This window comes from Anguilla rostrata, chromosome 1 (genome assembly GCF_018555375.3).
Source record: "Anguilla rostrata isolate EN2019 chromosome 1, ASM1855537v3, whole genome shotgun sequence".
Classification (NCBI taxonomy): Eukaryota; Metazoa; Chordata; class Actinopteri; order Anguilliformes; family Anguillidae; genus Anguilla; species Anguilla rostrata.
Window position 1 is genome coordinate 58,077,695 of NC_057933.1, and position 20,196 is coordinate 58,097,890.

Consider the following 20,196-nt stretch of genomic DNA (forward strand, 5'->3'; position numbering starts at 1 on the left):
GCCTGAACTCGACCAAATCAACAGCGGAGATTCCAGCAATTCATTTTGAAGAAAAAGGGAGTATCATAAAAAATTATATAATTTCATGATGTTTTACATTACATCTCAATTAGGAATGAAAATAAGCATAAAGTGCCCACTAACCACCAGGCATGGAAATGTACACTTTACAGAGGACAAGTATAACATTTACAAATTAGCTAACCAAAACCTGGCAGGCACAGGCAAAATAGAAGGCACAAGTTCCCCTCATTAACACAGCATAAATACATTCACAAAAATACATTAAGAATGTGCATTAACAATCTTTGGAAAAAAAAAACACAATTTCTCCGACATCTCCTGTGCAATGTGTTCTCCTCCTAAATCCTAAATTATTCATCTGAATTTCAATGAGGATGTCGGCAGGATAAATGCATTACTTATGCAAATCCTTGATGACAAAAGGTAAAATACATTACATAACAGACGTACCCTACAATCTGCCCCCTGCCTCTTGGCCTCATTCCTTCCAACAGATCCTCTCTCTCTCTCTCTAATTCGGAACACAAAATCTGTGCATAATGTCACGCGCACACACACGTACGCAAACACAGAAAAACAAGTCCACGAAAAGTGTTGGAACACTTTGAACCAATGTCCCTGCTCCAGTGTGAACACTCTGCAAAAGAGCACAGCATCACTGCCAGTACAGGCAGAAATAACACCAATAACACATCACTGGATGCCCACAACTAAACTATGTGGATCACATCATCTGATCAGCCAGTGGAAACCTGTTCTATGGCCAAGGTGAAAACATGAGCAAAGATACGCTGGATGCATTTTGCGATGACCTTTCTTTTTAATAAACAGGAATATGATAACATTTCCTTTTGATGTTAAGTATGACACTTCTGAACACAAGCTTCAGAAGGCCGACACAGCACATCCGCTCAGTTAGGATATTCAATTGAAGTCCAGTTGTCATTGGCAGCCCATTAAACAACTGCACATGATTGTTTAAAATATAAATTTTAAATATTCACTATTTAAAACATTGTCTCCGAATGACCAGTATGGGTTTCACACCCTATTGCTTTCACAATATAGAAATATTTAAAATCTTAACCAAATAAAAAACAGAATATAGATATATTTTAAATCTTAACCAAACAAAAATAATGTATGTCATAGTATTTGTTGTTTTTTGTTGTTCTTTATGCATTAAAATGTAATTCTTTGTTTTCCATACGTTTGTCCTCAATACTGCACACATATCTCATGCAGTTTTCATGCCATTTAAGAAAAAGAAACAAATAATTGAAAATCATTTGAGAGAGAGGGTGAGAGAGGATGACAGATCTTACTGAGCTAATGCAAGGCACACTTTAATCAAACAGGCAAGGTCGGCATATATATATATATATCAATGCCATTCAGTTTATGATATACTGTATACCTAATATGTAATGTACACATTGAACATTTCACTTAGTGTCTTGTAGGTCATCACGGGTTGTGCATGACACTTAAAGAAAATGTCATTCAATCAATCGATCATACACCAGTGCACCTATACATTTGGGAATTTCCTCATACCTCAGATTTCACAAGATTTATCAGTACACTGTACATTTTAGTGACTTACCTACAGGAAAAGGAGATGCAATAAGATTCCTCAGAGAGGGAAAGCAGGTCAGACAGAGTGGTTTCACCTTACAGTACTCCTCTGGCTGGACTGGTACCTGTTGACTAAGTACAGGTAACTGCTCAGGGTGACATGTTTGCATGCTCATCCAGCTCACCTTCACATTGTCTGGATAGAGACCTCCAGGATGCTTGTCCATATACTGGCACAGGTCAGTGTGCTGGAGAAGAGGGAGAGACAGGTCAACCATCAGGAAACAGTACAGCATTCAGAATTCAGCAGCCAGTCATTCATATTTACACAAACTCTGAATGGAAGTTAAGTAGCGAAAAAATGAACAACTTGGATCTCATGACCGAAGATGCAAAAAATGGCCAAATCTACATCGAGAGTAAAAGAGTCCACATCAAGAACCCACTCTCCCTATACATTGTTAAGCAGATTTGCATATACACAAATCAACACGTGGATATCTTTGCACACAGAAATGCATTGACCGTATTTCGCAGATGTTTTAATGTTTGCGTGCTATTTTAAAGGATTTCATTTCAGTCTTCATCCATTGAACTTTACGATTTTCTGCAGGCAGGATTTCCACAAAGCCCTCAAATCTAGTGCCTTGAGGAAGTGCTGTCTTGTCAAGGCACAGCGTACAACATGTAAACAGCATTCGGATGGAAAGGAATTACCCTGATCTGCTCTCTTCCTATCCTTGCCACACTTGGGCTTTATAGAGGGCACTGGTATTTGCAAGCTCCCACTGTTTCCTCCTGTCCCAATAAATGTGTTTCCATCATGAATAATTCACTCTGTTCACACATGCTTCGAACAGTCTGTCCGTCTTAATCAGAGCTGTAAAAAACCTGCGCTCTCGCTCGCTCTCTCCCTCTACCCGTCAGTCATTATTAACGACCAGCCGTGGAAAGGAATTGATTACCTTAGGCAGAGACAAGGTGGGTGAGGAGAAAGGTCTGGAATTATACACACTGAGATGAATTTGGAAACAGAACACTGATTGAGCAAGTTGGGTCCCTGACAAGCAGATGCTTAGTGTGGTAGATTGTGAATACCTATGTGTGAACAGTGAAAGTAGAGATGCGGCCTGTTATACTTTTGTTTCAAATTCTCATGTATGTGCGTGTAAGTGTGCTGTAAGTCCTATTGTGCATCACACAGTAACATGCCACTGCGAGTCTACTTTCATAGTGATACTATATGTCATTATTTAGCTGATGGCTATAGTTCAGTTTTAACATTAATTATTTGCTTGCCACAGCAACAGAAATGATAATACTCCCAGGAATTTGTTGGCTGATTGACAGACTACTAAATTTTTTAATTCATAAAACCAAATGGATTTTGTCCCATGTAGAGAACGGTAAATAATTTGTCTAGTTTCATGCACCAAATAGGAGAGACCAAGAAGATACCCCTTATGTATATCTTATAAACCCCTGGAACATCTAAACATACACATTTTTACATCAGTTTCATTTTGCTAACAGAATCATGGGCAACACACAACTGGGGAAAGCTTCAGGATGAATATAATACAGTATGTATTTAAATCCCAACCAAGGACATGAGGACGTATTTCTGTACGTTTACCCTCGGCTTCTCCACAACCTATCGTTTACATCAAGGCTATGGAACTGGCCGCATGGGGGACAAATGTGACTTTATTGTTTATCTCATCAAAAACATAATTCAGAGACATTAGCACGGTGACCATGTCCAGGCCTACATCTGCAGTGTCAGCACACCTTCCACTTGTGAGAGAATAGTTAATAGCTTATGAATATTTAAGAAGGCATCAAGCTCATTTATCTTATTGCTTTATACATCATATAGTACGAAGAAAATGTCTGGCCCATTAGAAATATATATTTTTTAAAAGAACTGAATAAAAAGAAGTAGCAGCTGAAAACACTGCACATTATTCGGCTTCACAGTGCTCATTGGACAAAAATCTTAAATCATCAAAGCCTTTGACCCCTCTAACTATAATTAATTGTCAAAAAAAATTTAATATTTAGTAATCATGGGATCTTCTATGGCATGCCTGCTTGAGTCCCACTAACAGTTTCACCACTAGAGGGATTCATTGACTACATTAAAGTTGACAGTGAAAACTTGAAATGAAATATTAACCCAAGATTACACATCTCAGGGTCTGAACACACATTAGATTTGCACTTAATGCAGACAAACACCAAGGACAGATTCATAAGACTTTTCCTTTAGAAAATCAGTTAACACAAACCAGTTTTGCCGTTAACTCGCAGACTTATACTTTGTGAAATACGTAAGTCCTAAGAATGAAAAAATAAATTTTATTGAGCAGCCACACAGAACTATACCTGGATACAGGGAAATTTTTATTCTTAAATCCCTTGCTGGGCAAAATCAAATGAAAAACTTGACGCCTATGTGATGTACTACAGCTTCACACAGTAGTTGTATAAATCACTGTAAACAGAGAAGGAAAACCAAAGTTATGAGGAACAGAAAAGGACATGCGCTTCTATTAATATCCTCTGGTTTGCAATAAAGTGAAACTGTATTCAAGAGCATGGTTTCAGGACCTAGAAAAGCTCAAATAAAAGCAATGCTTGGCAGGGAAATATACCAAACAGACAAGCCAACCATCAATTGTTACTGTACAGCTTCAAAAAGAACAAAATGTCATTTTTGGCCCAAGGTATGGAAGAAGCCCAAACCTTTCGCGAAAACGTTAGTAGTTTACAAGCATTAGAAAACCTAAATTTGGGCACAATGACTGAAACAAGGCGACAAACTTTAAAGCAAACATGGAACTTCCCTCTGCTGGATTCTGATGAAGTAAAAATACAAGGGGTCAATTCAATTCAACCACAATATAGTCTGGCTCTGAGGTACAGCAACATTATGAGCAATATTGTAACTCCTAAAAGCTGTTCATTTTATTTAAGTGAAAAAATATTCTCCCAAATTAAGTATGATCCTTACATTCTACTTGACTGTACTTGACTGTAAAGGTTCTTAGTTCAATTTGCACTTATCACTGACAATAATTATATCCTTATATCAAAAGAATAAGAAATATTCTTATATAATTATATTAACATTTTAAGTTTCTGGCAATGTTAGTATGACTGACTGACATCTTCAACCTGTCACTGGCCCAAGCAGCTGTCCCCACGTGCTTCAAATCCACCTCCATCGTGCCGGTGCCGAAAAACTCCTCTGCAGCAAGCCTAAATGACTTCCGCCCTGTTGCACTCACCTCCACCATCATGAAGTGCTTCGAGAGGCTGGTCCTGGCTCATCTCAAATCCTGCCTACCACCCACACTGGACCCCTTCCAATTCGCCTACCATCAAAATAGGAGTACGGAGGACGCCATCTCCACAGCGTTACACTCCGCCCTCTCCCACTTGGACAACAACAACACCTATGTAAGAATGCTGTTCATTGACTTTAGTTCAGCATTCAACACCATCATCCCCTCCAAACTGATCACCAAACTTGGTGACCTTGGTATCAACCCCTCCCTCTGCAACTGGATATTAGACTTCCTAACCAACAGACCCCAGTATGTTAGGTTAGACAACCTCACCTCCTCAACCCTCATCCTGAGCACCGGCGTCCCACAAGGCTATGTGCTGAGTCCTCTCCTATACTCCCTCTTCACCCATGACTGCACTCCTGTACATGGCTCCAATACCATTATCAAATTTGCAGACGACACAACGGTGGTTGGTCTCATAAATAACAACGATGAGACAGCCTACAGGGAGGAGGTCCAGCACCTGGCGGCGTGGTGCGCCGACAACAACCTGGCCCTCAACACCAAGAAGACCAAGGAGCTCATTGTGGACTTCAGAAAGACCAAAGGAGGCACGCACACCCCTATCTGCATCGACGGGACGGAGGTTGAGCGTGTCACCAGCTTCAAGTTCCTGGGCGTCCACATCTCCGAGGACCTCTCCTGGGCCCTCAACACTTCGACCCTGGTCAAGAAGGCTCACCAGCAACTCTTCTTCCTGAGGAGACTGAGGAAAGCCCATCTGTCTCCTCAGATTCTGGTGAACTTCTACCGCTGCACCATTGAAAGCATCCTCACCAACTGCATCACAGTTTGGTACGGCAGCTGTTCTGCCTCGGACCGGAAAGCACTTCAGAGGGTGGTGAAAACCGCCCAACGCATCACCAGCACTGCACTCCCAGCAATTCAGACTGTCCAGCACAAGCGGTGTCTGCGGAAGGCACGCAGCATCGCCAGGGACACCTCTCACCCCAGCCACAGACTGTTTGCCCTCCTTCCCTCTGGGAGACGCTACAGGAGCCTCCGTTCTAGGACCAGCAGGTTCAGGAACAGCCTTTTCCCCTCAGCTGTCACCTTGCTGAACTCTGCACCACGGTGACAGCACCCCCCCCCCCCCGGATACCGCCACCTGGACCCCCTTGCACTGTCGCACCTTGCTAATAATATATTTATCATATTTATACCGATCCACTGTCTATATTGTTTATAACTGTCTATACTGTTTATATCACATTGTATTGTATTCATATTTATCAATATTGTATTCATATTTATTTACTTATGTACATACACCTTACTGCACTTTACTGCTTCTTTTGCACTTCTGGTTAGATGCTAACTGCATTTCGTTGTCTCAGTACGTGTACTCTGTGCAATGACAATAAAGTTGAATCTAATCTAATGAAAGCAAAAATGAATTCCAAAAGTGTCATTGGCCCAAACAGGAATGCTTTATGCTTAAGAATGGCAATCCAATCAGACGTTCTCCTGATCTTAATCGCATAAAGATACTTTCTCATAGAAATATACACTGGGCGCAAACCAGCTGGGATATAAAACAGTTTATAGCTTTGCAATGAAGAATCTATTGTATACAAAAATATCATTTTGTTAAAATGATGAAAAGTATTAAAAATGTGGTCAGTGTTCATGCTATTATGAATAGCATGTTGTCAGTCCTCTGGCTCTTACCACATACTCGAAGACCAGTGTTAGGGTTTCCTTGGTGTGAATGATGTCGTGAAGCAGCACAATGTTTGCGTGCTTCAGTCCTTTCAAAAGCGATGCTGTGGGGATGAAAACACAAGAAAAAAAAACCAACTGGTTACAGCTGTCCAAAATGGTGAGTACACAGTTAAAAGGCATGTGGAGACACATAGTCAGTGTTTCAAATCTGATGGTGCCATGTTATTCTACTGCGTGGGTAAAGGCAGATAATTGGAACAGTGCAGGACATCTTCCACACAAGCAAGCTGTGATTGTAATTTCATTCTCCATTTTGACATCTGCTTTCACTCATTCCATGGCCTGTGCATTAACAGTTACATCAACAGTCCACATTTTACAAATATGCCAGGCCTTTAAGAACTGTACATGGTATTAAAAGTATAACACCCCAAAGATCTACTAAGATAGTAAAATGTTCCCTTTTGCCTACCAAGCACATACACTCATATACACGGACACACACACATGCACACACACACACACACAGAAATATTTGAATGTGTGTGTGAACTTGCACTTGGCTGATAAGAGGAAACTGCTACTGTCCCAGGAAACCTACTCGCATGAAAAAATACATCTCGTCTATCTCTTTTCAGAGGTTCATGTGTGTGACTTATATTTGTGTCTGTGTTCTACACACACACACAAACACATGCACACACACGCACATGCACACACACACCTCTCTGAAAGAGATATTACACTTTCTTGAGGTTACCAACATCTGAAGGTATAACATAAAACTAATTAAGGCACAACATAGCAAATACAGCTTTTAAGCTCCATATGATCTGAGGGTCAGCAAGATCATCTTCATACTCCCCATTTTCGCCATTGTAATTAAGTTAGGTGGATTAATGAAGGCATGCTAGGGAGATTCAGCTTCATCCCCGCAACAAGGTAATTAAAACAAGTTCATGCCATTTTGGCTCCTGTTTTTATCACTTCAGGATAAAATACTAGCTGTCACTCAGAATCAAGGACAAGATACAAAGTAAGAAAATTAATGATGGCAAAAGGACATTTTTAAAAACACGTTTTAATTCTGTTTGCCTTTTCTCCTGGGATTTGGGCTGGTTAATAGTAATTTCAAAACCATTCCATTGCCATAGAAGCCTCCCTCTGCTTAGAGTGGCACACATGCAGCAAGCCCTCTCTTCTAACTGGAATTCAGCCGGTGGCATCTAGCCACTGCACAAGTGGTGCAGGCCCCATGTGAACAAGACCAGCTGAAGTGTGGCAGGGGGAATTCCCTGCTGACTGAAAGCCTGCATGCAAAGGTGATGCTATGGCATTTGTTTTTGCCCTAGAATGCAGCAGGCACTAGAATGGTCAGGCTCGGGGCAACCGGAATGTGTCACAGGAAATCCTGAAGTAAGTACCCTTGACCAGCATGGCCTTTGCTTCCCAGTAAGAGTAAGAGCTCTTCCTGGATTTACAAGCACCTTGATATAATCATTTTCAACATTCATAAGACAAGGCTCCTGTTTATTATCTTTGCTAACAAGCTGTATGTGAAAATTGCAACTGGTTACGTGTTTTTTCTAAACACAGCCGAGTGTCTGAACTCCATTTAAGATGTTTAAAATCACCGTGAAGAGGAATGCTTACAAATAGGGTTCCACATGCTTAAAGATTTAGATCAGAGGCAGTGCAAATCTTTCCCAATTACAACTGCATAATCACTTTAGAATAAACAGCCCACAGAAATCCCATGTCATTGCAGCTAAACAAACCTACACATGGTTTAATTTAAAACAAAAGCTTGCATAGAATATCAAGTGCGTGCACAGTGATTGACAAATGGGATTTTCTAACTGTGGTGAATGTGATTAATTAAGTAAATCCAAGCTCATTCCAAGGGCACACCACAACCAAGAAACTAAAAAGCAAGAAATGCATAAGGACTCAAGAAGCCATTTTCATATACCAGTGATTTTCATTCATAAAACAGTACATTGAAATAGTTAGGCTAGATATTTCAACTGACAGGAATGCTTAGCATTTTGTTGCATTTAGCAACAATATGAATATTTATCCTTAGTGAATTCAGAATTATAGCTTTTCTATCTTCTGCTAGTAAAATGAACCATTTTGACTTTTTTTAACCATGAAATATAAATAATTATTCATTACAGCCTTGTTTGATACAACAGTACTCAAACAGCTAAAATCCACTGCATTTGTAAATACCTTAAAAATGTCCGAATGTAACACACAATATTAAAGAAACTAACAGAAGGAGACGAAATTGACTGTAAAAGAATTAATGCAGGAGTGAAAGAACACAGGAGAGCCACCCACTAATTGAGAAATCATAATTAAAATTTTCTTCATACAACTCCAGTCAGAAGCCTGGGTCTGTACCTTGTCTGGAGCTGCGCTTTGTTTACTAATGTTGTGGATTTGATTCCTGCTGAGACCACAGAATTTACAGCCTTTAAAAATAACGACTTTATTTATTACAAGGTGTGCTCAGGAGACAGTAAAGCACAGTGACAGGCAAAGTTAAGTTATTCTTTGCAGGCAGTTCAGTCGTCACAAGGCGGGGGGATAGAAGACAGCCAGGCTCTCTGGGCTACAGGGTCTCCCCCCTCATGTGTCCTTTGCTACACTGTCAAGAGTTGCCTGCTTCCACACATTTCACACTGGAGCAGCTACTTTCTCATCTCTCTGGCAGGTGAGCATGGCAGAGCTGTCTGTACAGAGCTTGATCTGGTAGATTCTAAAAAAAAAAAAAACTTTTTCTCATCAAAACATGAAGAGAAAAGTGTTCCCATGCTCATTTTGAGAGCCTTTCTGAGGCAAACCGCAAACATGCCACTTTAAACTGGCTTCATGTGCTGCGGTGACTGAGCAAACCCGAAATCAGCTCACGCCCAAAACCGCTCCTTCCACTGCTCTGCATGGAGCTTCTGCTCGTAGCTCGTAGCTCGTAGCTCCACTGCTGTATGTTGCTGTGGATAACAGCGTAATGCAATGTAAGCAATGTAATGTAATGGAGCAATGCCATACGGCAACACCAGATCATGATCTTTATTTCAGTAAAGATGGTTTTCTGTTATGGCACAAGTCAATCTTCTGGTATTGTTGAAATGATTGGCAGGATAAATGTCCTTTACATCTAGAACATGAGTCCGATTCCTCCTCCCAGTTTTTCAGACAAAAAATACAATAATAATCCATACAAGGTATTCTTAGTTGAAGTCCAGGTACTTTATGGGCCCTTCTGAAGAAGAAGCAGACTGAAACTTGAGTAAGAGTTTTATCTTTGCCCAGACTTTATTAATCTACTTTACAGCACCATTCACCAGCACAGAGGAAATACTATCTCTTGCCCCAATACAAATTTCACTCTCCCAGTTACGTAGCCTCATTGAGCCTGTAGAGTTCTGCACTTCAGCCAGACTACAGCAGGTTTTCACTACTACTCCCACACACACATGCATACGCACACGTGCACATGCACTAGATTAACCATCTACATACAGAGGCAGAAGAGTTAAACTGCTTTAATGTGCCATTCACTGTACAGCACATCCTACCAAGCTACTCTGATAGCTTGCTAATCTTTTCAGAAATTATTTCAAATTGCTGTAGAAGAATGTTTTTTACCAGAAAAAAGGCTTATTATATTTTTATATAAATGTGTTTTCACAGTAAATGTGATTTTTAACCCAGAAAAAATACAATTGCAAATATACAATATATAACTGATCACAGCAGCGTGACGGTACTTTTTATGATACTGGTGTGCTTTCACAGCTTCTCTCTCTGGAGGAAATGGCTAATTTAGTGTGTTCATACAGGCGTAATGCAACAGTCAGCAAAACACAACAGGACACAGATGTAGCCGGATCCCGTTCCCAGGCTGAAACCCACCTTCCCTGATGGCTGTGAACGGAGTGCCTTCTTCTTCCTGCAGGCGGATCACTTTCAGCGCAACCAGCTTGCCATTGACCCTACGTTACACAAGCAAAAACACATATTCAGGGAGGCAGGTTTGGACTTTTTCAATACAATGAGGTGCTATTCAAGATCACTGAAGTGATAATGCAGAAAAATATATAAAAAGTAAATTAGCCTTAACCAAAAAATGCACTGTCACCAAAGAGTTTACACACTTAAAAACTGTTTATATCATAACATCATTAGAGTGAAAAATGTGATCAATAATTTTAATTTCACTTCTGTACATTTTCCATTTTCCAGCTTGCAAGCACACACAAATAGAGTAAAGCAATTCCATCACATCAAATGCCTGACTACGGAACTTGGGGAAAAAATAAAACAAAGGCATTCAGAAAATGAAAGATTTTATCGAATTTGCGGTCTGTTGTGCACTGCATGATAGAGCCCGCCGTACATTATGCAATAGACTGTTATTGCAAATGTAGTAAAGTGTATTCAAATGCATTGTGTGGGACCACTTTCCTATTTTCATTTCTGCTTTCCAATTGAATCACTCCATTTGATATAATTAAAAATGCACTCCCACATACTGCTCAGTTGAGGGGTTGACAAAGTTTTGCATTAGAAACAATCTCATTAAAAAAACTTTTGGGATAGTTACAGGGATAAAGTACTAGTCCTTGTTGTGGCAATGTGCCCCATGGTCCATAATCCTAACTGTGTCAGTGCTGACTGTGGCTGGGCATCCAATGAGACAAGCAGAACTGTCCGCCGCAGGGAACTCCCCACCTCAGTTCACATTAGCAACTCAGCTCAGGCTGTTCAGGTGCCGGTGCCAGAAGCACTAGAACGAGTTCTCCCTGGCAAAATGGCTGCACAGCTGCAGGTGGAAGGTGCCGAGGCTATCACTACGTGTTCAGCTGACACGCATGGTAGTTTAGGACAGGCCAGGCCTTCCCAACCGAGAGGAAAAGTTAAAAAATACAGTTTTAAAAGGAATCACTAAGTATGTGTATAACCTGTGAGAGATTGAAACTAGCTGTATTCATAAAAAAAATCAAAACAGTTATATTAATAAACATAAATATAATGTTTTATGATGCAATGCCATACGGCAAATGTCCGGGTACAAACTCACTTGCTTTTCCCTTTGTAAACGGTAGCATACGAGCCCTCTCCCAGCTTTTCCAGCTTCTCATAGGAATCTGCCTTCCCGAACTTGGGGCTTGTGGGCTGCAATAAAGAACACAACAGGTTTGTGAGATGAAGCAGAAGATAAAAACCGCATAGCAGGAAAGCCGTGATGCCTGAACGCCAGCCTGGAATGAGAAGCACAAGCTCTGCCTGGGTGTGAGGGCAAGGCCAGACAGCCATCCTAATGGGGCCAGGGTTTCTGTTTACGGGTAGGGCTGCTGCAGCCACCTCTCTGTGACACCAGATCCTGCGATGTAGTTCCGTGGCACAGACAGGAGAAAAAGGAAGGCTTTGTTTCAGTGTCTGGCCCAGGACTAGTGTTACTCAAAGTGATGAACGGCTTCCATCCTGCCAGAGAATTTGGTCTCGGGGATTTCATCTTAAGGGAATTACAGCAGCGTTTGGGAAACACTCGGCATGTTGGAGTCCCATTGCCAAAGCACAGAAACTGGGAAGGGCACTGGCTGGAATATCTAGGATCCTGTAAAGCTTTAGCTTTGCACAAAGGGCAGTGATAAATCATTACAATGTCCAAGTAGTATCCGCATATCCAAAGCCCAACTGTCACAGATGTTTCACTTTGCTCTGTGTTGACTTTTACATACTTGTAGCGCAAACGGACTGCACATGTTGTCACAGGCCATTATGAACATTCACAAATACTTGTCTGGTGATGTGCTCTGGAGCAGATGTGGACGGAATACAGACTAGAGAGTGCTCTATAAAATACTTATCTTTTAACAAGTTTTATTAATTATTAACTTTTTTTCATTTCTTATTTGAACAGTACAATTTTTCAAGAAGACTGTTGCTTTAATTATTTACATCGGTACTGAGAATACAATACTGCATGAGGGTCTCGTCAATAAAGTGGATTTAAATTAGAATGTGATTGATGCAATTGTGCATGCGTTTAACTTGAAAGGGAATTGAGTGTGTAATGGAAATCTCTTAGCTTGAACTGACTTCAAATGGATGGATAAAGAAGTTCAACTCAATAGAGATCGAAGAGATTAGAGATGCATCGAGATGAGGTGCTCACGTATTCCACTTTAAAATGACGAACGCTAAAACACCAGACATCTAGATGTGGCAGTCTGTTTCCGCACTACTCCCTGATTCACTCCTTCTCAGTAGCTACTTTGTAAATAAATGTACTGCTATGTACCATAGCAGTGCATTTTAGTCTGGATGTGAGGCCATGCTCGGGGGAAATTTGCATACAAAACATTGAGAACATACTTACATACCCACAAAAAAAAAAAAAAAACTGATCAGGAAAAGTGGTAATTAGGCATGGAGGAAATTTATGCTGTATACAAAGAGAGAAAGTCCTACATTACTGTAATCTGAATAAGTAAGAGGAAAAAGCTATTACACATAGACGCCCAAGTGCTAACAATCCATCAGTCTGTGCTCTTTCATCCACCGGCCTAAAATGATGCACAAAAACCATTTCGAAATGTAAAACCTGAATCTGAAATGTCGCACTACCTCCATTACCCCATTACCAGAGCACCACTGCATCATACAGATTCCACTTTCCTCAGAAAAGTCTCAGAATCATTTGAAATGACATTTATTAAGTGTGTATTACAAAATGAAAATAAATCATAGTGTGACCTTTTTCGATTGCCCAAAAACATTGTCAAAGTACATGGGTAATGCCTTTCATGTAGAGATCAATTAAAAAATGATCAAGCAAAACCTTCCACCACCATGCAAAAGAGCTTTGTTTTCTCATGCAACGCAGTGGCAATATATTTCCCATACTATTGTATATCTAAATACAACTCAACTAAGAGCAAGAGGTTTGTTAATTCTTAAAATTTATGCTCAGGTTTTACCAATACTCTGTTTCAGGGGACTCCAGGACCATACCATAACATAACATAACAACAACGAGAACAGGCCACCAACAATGCTCGCCATTTTCCTAACTAAAGTGTACCTAGTGCTCCGATTACCTACAGACGAGATAGTATCTAACACCGTATCAAAACACCGTATCGAGCCTAGTCTTGAAAACCCCCAGAGTTTCTGCCTCTACTACATGACTTGGCAGGCTATTTCACACAGTGACTACTCTCTGTGTGAAAAAATGCTTCCTAATGCCTGTGACCAGGACCACACTGATTTATGTTGTTACTCAGTCCTACATTGGTCAATTAAAAGCAGCTGATTATACAATTATCAAATTCCACTTGGTTTATTGGGTTTCAGTTAGTTTGTTGATTTTAAGGTGAAAATCAAGACCAAAAAAACCCAGCAAACACCATACTTTCCAGCTGCACCTCCATTCTTTGATAGTAATGATCCGTGTTGCATTACTGGCGCAGGCCTTCCAAATCCAGGGCACTGCTGGGTTTCTGGGATAGATTTTGTGTAGTTACCGCCCATGGTGATTGGAGCCCATGTTCTTTCATCAGCCTGGTCTGCTTCTATCTTTTAGCACCTTCTGTACATTCTTTGATGGTCAGATCTCTTCGCTTTAATGAGAGAGAGGCTTTCTGCTTTCACATAGTCTTCTCTCCGCTTTGTCTCCTGAGACAGTTCTTGGGGGTGGGGGGGTGGCTATAAAACCTTCAACGCAGAACAACAAAACCCTTCAGATCTTTACAAAACTACTTTTACTTTTCTGTTTTAGACAATTTCCTGTGCCAAAACTTCCGGTACGTGACAGCACATCAGCCCTGTGGATATTTTCTGTCACAGACACTGCACACCAGTAACTGCAGCATATGCCATGCATTTTTCAGCCCTCCGACAGCATGGCCATGTTTAATTGTGTGTAATTTTAGCTCTCATTCAAACGCCTCATTTTGGCCACTTAGGTGAAACGTTCAAGGTTTAAGGTTTCGCGTTCTCTGCATTTCACATTTAAAATTTAAGCTGTTTCAGGCAAAGACAGCTGAAAGAAATTCTAGACAGTCCCTGAAGAATTATCCGATTCCTTTAAAGAAGCATATGCATGCGGACAGATGGGACTTCATAAAAAAAACAAGTCAGACTTCTCCCAGCTTTCAAATCCTTCAGATGTTTCCTTCCTGCTGAGGCCTTGTCTTCCTTCAAGAGCGCATACCACAATCCTTCAAGGCACTAATAAGCTTGCCATATCTGCAGATATCATAAACAATCACTGAACTCCCCTGAGACCATACAGGAAGAGAAATGGCATCTAGTTTGCCTGGATAGACATTTCTACATACCATCAATCTGGTATGTAGAAATGTAGAAAGGCATAATTGAGCGAATAATTCCGATCTACAGCACTTTACTGAAGACAATAATAATAAAAATAACGCAACTTACATGTGGTTACTCTATATGAGATTACTCCTGTTTAGAAAAAGTTATTTATGATTTGTTCTGGGAATTCTGTTTTGAGCATTACGTGATAAAAATCTTTTCAATAAGATCACCCTCCAGTATCACATAACAGGAACATGGTGCAAGGGTATTTATTTAACAGAATCTCATTCCCAATGTTAAAACTGGTCTCTGAAGTATTTCACCATGTGGATTCAATCGCATAAACATAAAACTCAATAATGCACAAGAAAGGTCTTCCCTTGTGTTAACTGTGGACTCACAGTCTGTTTTCTGTGCTCATTTTTTAAATGGAAAATATTGAGTTTTGGACACACACACATATCAGGGGACACAACGCCCTTGTCTGATTGCCAAACAAGAAAGCAGGCAATGCGTTGATGATGTCATGCATTCTTCATCACCTAACGCAATTAGTCTGGAGCCTATGACACTGGACGCTGCTCAAATCACATCCCTGGTACACCAACAGCACAGGGCAGATCACAGTCTACCAAACATGACTCTGAAAATCAGACTAAAAGCAGCAGCTAATTCAGATGGTATAGGATTTATCCCTTAGCAGAGTTCAGGGGTTTTCCCATTATGTTACATTATCACTGAGAGACAATTCACCTGAGAGACAAACGCAGTTCAGCCTTCCCCATTAAGCATACAAAACCACAGAAAAACCAGAAAACCGCATCCTTTGAACCAGGAAAACAACCATAGAACTGCCCCACTCAACAAACCAGTCACAAAGCACTTCGCATACTACCAAGCAACCACAAAACTGTAAACCACAAAACCAATGTCCCCTTCAGCATGCTCGTATTTAGCAACTATAAAAAACAAGCTTCTGCAACACTGCAGTTTCTTCCAAAGAGCTCTACTGTATATTGCAATATTGGAGCTATCTATAGAACTGGATAAGTTGCAGGGAGCTCTTGGAGACCTACACAATGAAATTATTGTTACAGAAAAAAAAGAAAAAACTGAAGAAAAATGTGATGTGCCCATACACTGGCAAAATGTCCATGGATGTCTTTGGACTTCCAAAGATGTTTTGGCAGCGTAGTGGAGATGTCCTCACTTACCACGTCTTGATGTCTGTACTGGATATTTTTAGAGAATTTATCAGGTTAAAAGGCAATTATCTTTGTGCATCTTGGCAGTCTGGGGCTCTGAATGAAAACACTTCAAAATGACTCATCAAACAGCAAAATGTCATGACCTGGACTGAAGCTGAATTAAGCTCAGCCACCAAACACCCAATGATTTACTGATAAGGTAAAGTATTGGTGAAATATCAAAAGGCAACAAAAGGCTAGCTAACTTTCTGACATCAGCATTTATTGGTAACCTGCTTGGTTCTGATCAGATCAGATTTTCCTGCTTGTTTTGGTACCTAATCATTAATGTTAGGTATTTTTAACACTCAAAGAATGTCTAAATTGTAATGAAAATACACTACTTTGCCAAAAGTATGTGGACACCAGATATCCACATCCACATAATCTCATCCAAAATTATGGGCATTAAGATGGAGCTGGTACACTCTTTGCTGTTATAACAACCTCCATTCTTCTGGGATGGCTTTATACTAGATGTTGGAGCATTGTTGCCGGGATTTTCTTCCATTCAGCATTAATGAGGTTCGGCACTGATTGGGCTATTAGGCTCGTACGTGGCTTTCCAATTGGTCCCAAAGGTGCTGGATGGGGTTAAGGTCAAGACTCAGGCCAGTCAAGATCTTCCACAACAATCTTGACGAAACCATTTCTATATGGACCTCGCTGAGTGCTCAGGGGCATTGTCAGGGCCTTCCCCAAACTGTTGCAACAAAGTGCAACAAAGAAGCACAGAATTATCTAGAATGCCTCCACTGGAACTCAGGGGCCTAGCCCAAACCATGAAAAACACCCCCAGACCAAGGGGTGTCCTGATACTTTTGGTCATACAGTGTACATGGTGTGAATAACAATTCACATTTAAAAGAGTTCATTATAACTAGATATTTTCCTGATTCATACATAGCTTTCAAGCTTGCTAGTAAGCAACTTGTGATCCCCTGACCCATTACATTACATTACATTATAGGCATTTAGCAGACGCTCTTATCCAGAGCGACGTACAACAAGACCCCCCACAGACACAGCATGGTAGAGATGAACTAACTATGAACTCATCTTTTCAGTACGTGTATGGACTGATACACAGTTATATTTAGAAAAAATAACATAAAGATGAAGATCTTGCCCCTATGGGAAGGTAAAGCGGACATTTCATGCACAATAGTTCTGGTATACTCCTCCCTATTAAATAGAGCATCAATAGCTAAATATAAGAAAACTATGAAGAGTTGAAGTCTGGGTCAAAAGGATGAGTTTCAAGGTTTAAGTCTGTTGCTATGCGCTCAATTGGCATTTTAACCATCAATGAGAACATTTTAACTATTAAAAAGACCACTTTTGTGTTTTATATTGCAGAGATAGGCTAAAACTATGTTCTCCATAATGCTTCCCCCTTTCCCCCTTTCATTTTGACAAGATTTCTTCTACTGGATCGTTGTAATGCCACTGGCAAGGGTGCCTGCAGCAATCTGTCATCCCGACCCGTGCAATTTAAAAGCCCAATTTAACGGCAGAGACAATTTCAACAACCTGATTCCATGGATGTATCCTATCTGTCAACAGTAGCCTATCAATGACTAGCAACTTGCAACCGGTATCAAAAAAACGTCTTGGTGCGATTGTTTTGGCCTGTCCCAAGAGATAGGCCAGTTGACGATGGATAATATCATAACAGTTGTATTTGGTACACAAATCTGCTCTTTTGCTTGTAACAATGACATTTTTCAAAAAGTAAGGGAATACTACATATCAATCAATTGCTGATTATGTGAATTTTCCGGTTACAGAACAATTTATAATGCTTTAATATTTGCTTTCATGAAGGTGTCAACATATGCCATTAAATATGGCAGCATAGCATTTAGTAGTAAATCGGAACAATGCCAACAGGACTTCTGCTTCACCTCCCCATATAAGAGGATCACTAGCAGTGCAACACAGGTCTGCTCTGAATACAGGAACTGGATTTGGCCATGTTTTTATATGAAACCCATTCTACCTAGATAGTAAATCCATCATACTTTATTTATCATTTTTTGAATTGACGGAAAGTAATAATTTATGTTCTTCAGAACAAAGCAAACGACTATTATGGTTTACCAATTGTAGTTCTAAACCTATTTCACTGGTCCCTGTTCCATCAGAGCTTCCTGAATTTTGTCTAAGCACACATATTCACACATACCCACCTCCTAGAAACAGTAAAGACCTTTCATGTGTTTTCACTTCTTTACTTCTTAGGGAAGATTCTGGCAGTGTACGCATACCACCACATTCAGGCATAGCCTAAAAAGATCTGTATCAAATAATTTAAGGGATAGTTCACCCTAAGCATGAACATTGTTCATTAATTTTCTTTACATCAGGAAATGTCCTTTGACCCAACAATGACAGCTACAGTATACTTTTTCCAGATTTTATTAGTCCATCAAAAGGTCTCATTTTCAAAAAGAGTGAAAGGAAGTCTATGGACTAAGAAGATCTAAGCTAAAGTTTTGCTTTAACCATTTCCATTATAAACATCAAAAATCTTTTTTTTTTAAATTAATTGCAAAAAGTTTTCATTCTGAGGGTGTTTGTGCAGTTATACCTATATCCATAATGACAAACTTTTGACTGATTTTATTCTCATTAGAAACTTGCCGGCTATATTTGAGAGATATTCATGGAATATTTTTTTATTTTATTTTAATTATTTTAATGAAAGCTACAATAATTTCTGGCTGGATAAAGTCAGGTTTATATCCGTGGAGGAAGAGGGTTGCTTCTGAGCTCATCAGACATGGATTGAATGTTCACTCCTGCACTTAAGTATTTGCTATGCCACACGGAACCTCTTTGGTTCATTTCCAAGTCTGTAATTCTCCTTTAAAGGGAGACACTCATAACAGAGATAGATCTGCCTCTGAGAAGGAGCCACAGAATTACTGCATGATTCCCTACAAAGTGTACAATAATGGAGGAGCACAAGTCAGGGCTGCCTGAGAGTACCTTTGAGATGCTAAGCAGCTCCTGTTCTCATTAATTTTTCATGGCAGTGAATCAGTGAGCAAATATGCTCTCCTCCAACAGATTTGACACAACTGGCCTCTATGACCAAACTTATGCCAAGAGTACAAGAGTCAAGAGTCTGTCCGAAGAATTCCAAGCGGTACTGATAAGAGAGCCGGAAGCAGGCTAGTTAAGCCCAAGAGTTTACTCTGCTCATTCATCAGTAGTGGCAGAATCTCTACTAACGTACTGCATGCTCGCCGATACTCAGAGAGTTAACACACCCCCACTAATACTGAACAGCCCACTCCAGAAACAAGCTCAAATGTGTCAATCTCAGTGAACCCCTCAAGATAACTTTGGAATGCCTTCCCAAATTCAGGATGTCATGTCTTTGTGTTATTGTTTACCAACATGTTACATACACAGCCTTCATAGGGTTAGGCCTAACTCCGAAGACAACATGAAACCCAGCTCAATTGATCTACATAAAGATGTACAAATAAAAGCCACAAGAAAATTCAACTTCAGCAAAGCTATGAACATCATTTCACTGTGCATATGTAAATAATACACTCCTTCATCCACCCCAATACATCATTAAAACAATGATATTTATGACGATTGATCACTAGAGTCATAATTACATCTGTGGAGGCCTCCTGCAATTATTCAATAATACATATGTCTTATTATTCCTCATACCACATTAAGTAACTTGAATTACAACCAATAATTTTTAACCCATACTTTAAATGCCAATCCAATGCTGTGGTCTCATTCACCTGCCTCAGCCATAATACATTATTTACTATGTGAAATCTCTTTCAAATATTCTGTAAACAAAATGCTATACAACATTTGGATTCAAATTCTCACTCAGTGTTGCTCAGTTAATGCCATCTGGTGTACACACACACTCTATAGGATGTATCCAAATAGTGCTTAATGCATTAAGGTTGCAGTGGTAGAAAATTAATAAATGTTATTTT

At 40.0% G+C, this 20,196-nt stretch overlaps 1 protein-coding gene across 3 annotated transcripts in view; it reads right to left on the reverse strand.

Moving 5' to 3' along the window:
- cdk14 (cyclin dependent kinase 14) overlaps window positions 1–20,196 on the reverse strand; it is a 145,803-nt gene that overhangs the window by 88,203 nt on the left and 37,404 nt on the right. For all 3 annotated transcript variants that reach the window (XM_064344736.1, XM_064344757.1, XM_064344748.1), the window contains 4 exons: window positions 11,716–11,810; window positions 10,548–10,627; window positions 6,630–6,724; window positions 1,788–1,850 (listed from right to left, as the gene is read on the reverse strand). In XM_064344736.1, coding sequence (XP_064200806.1) covers window positions 1,788–1,850; window positions 6,630–6,724; window positions 10,548–10,627; window positions 11,716–11,810 — 333 coding nt within the window. The remainder of the gene's footprint in view (window positions 1–1,787; window positions 1,851–6,629; window positions 6,725–10,547; window positions 10,628–11,715; window positions 11,811–20,196) is intronic.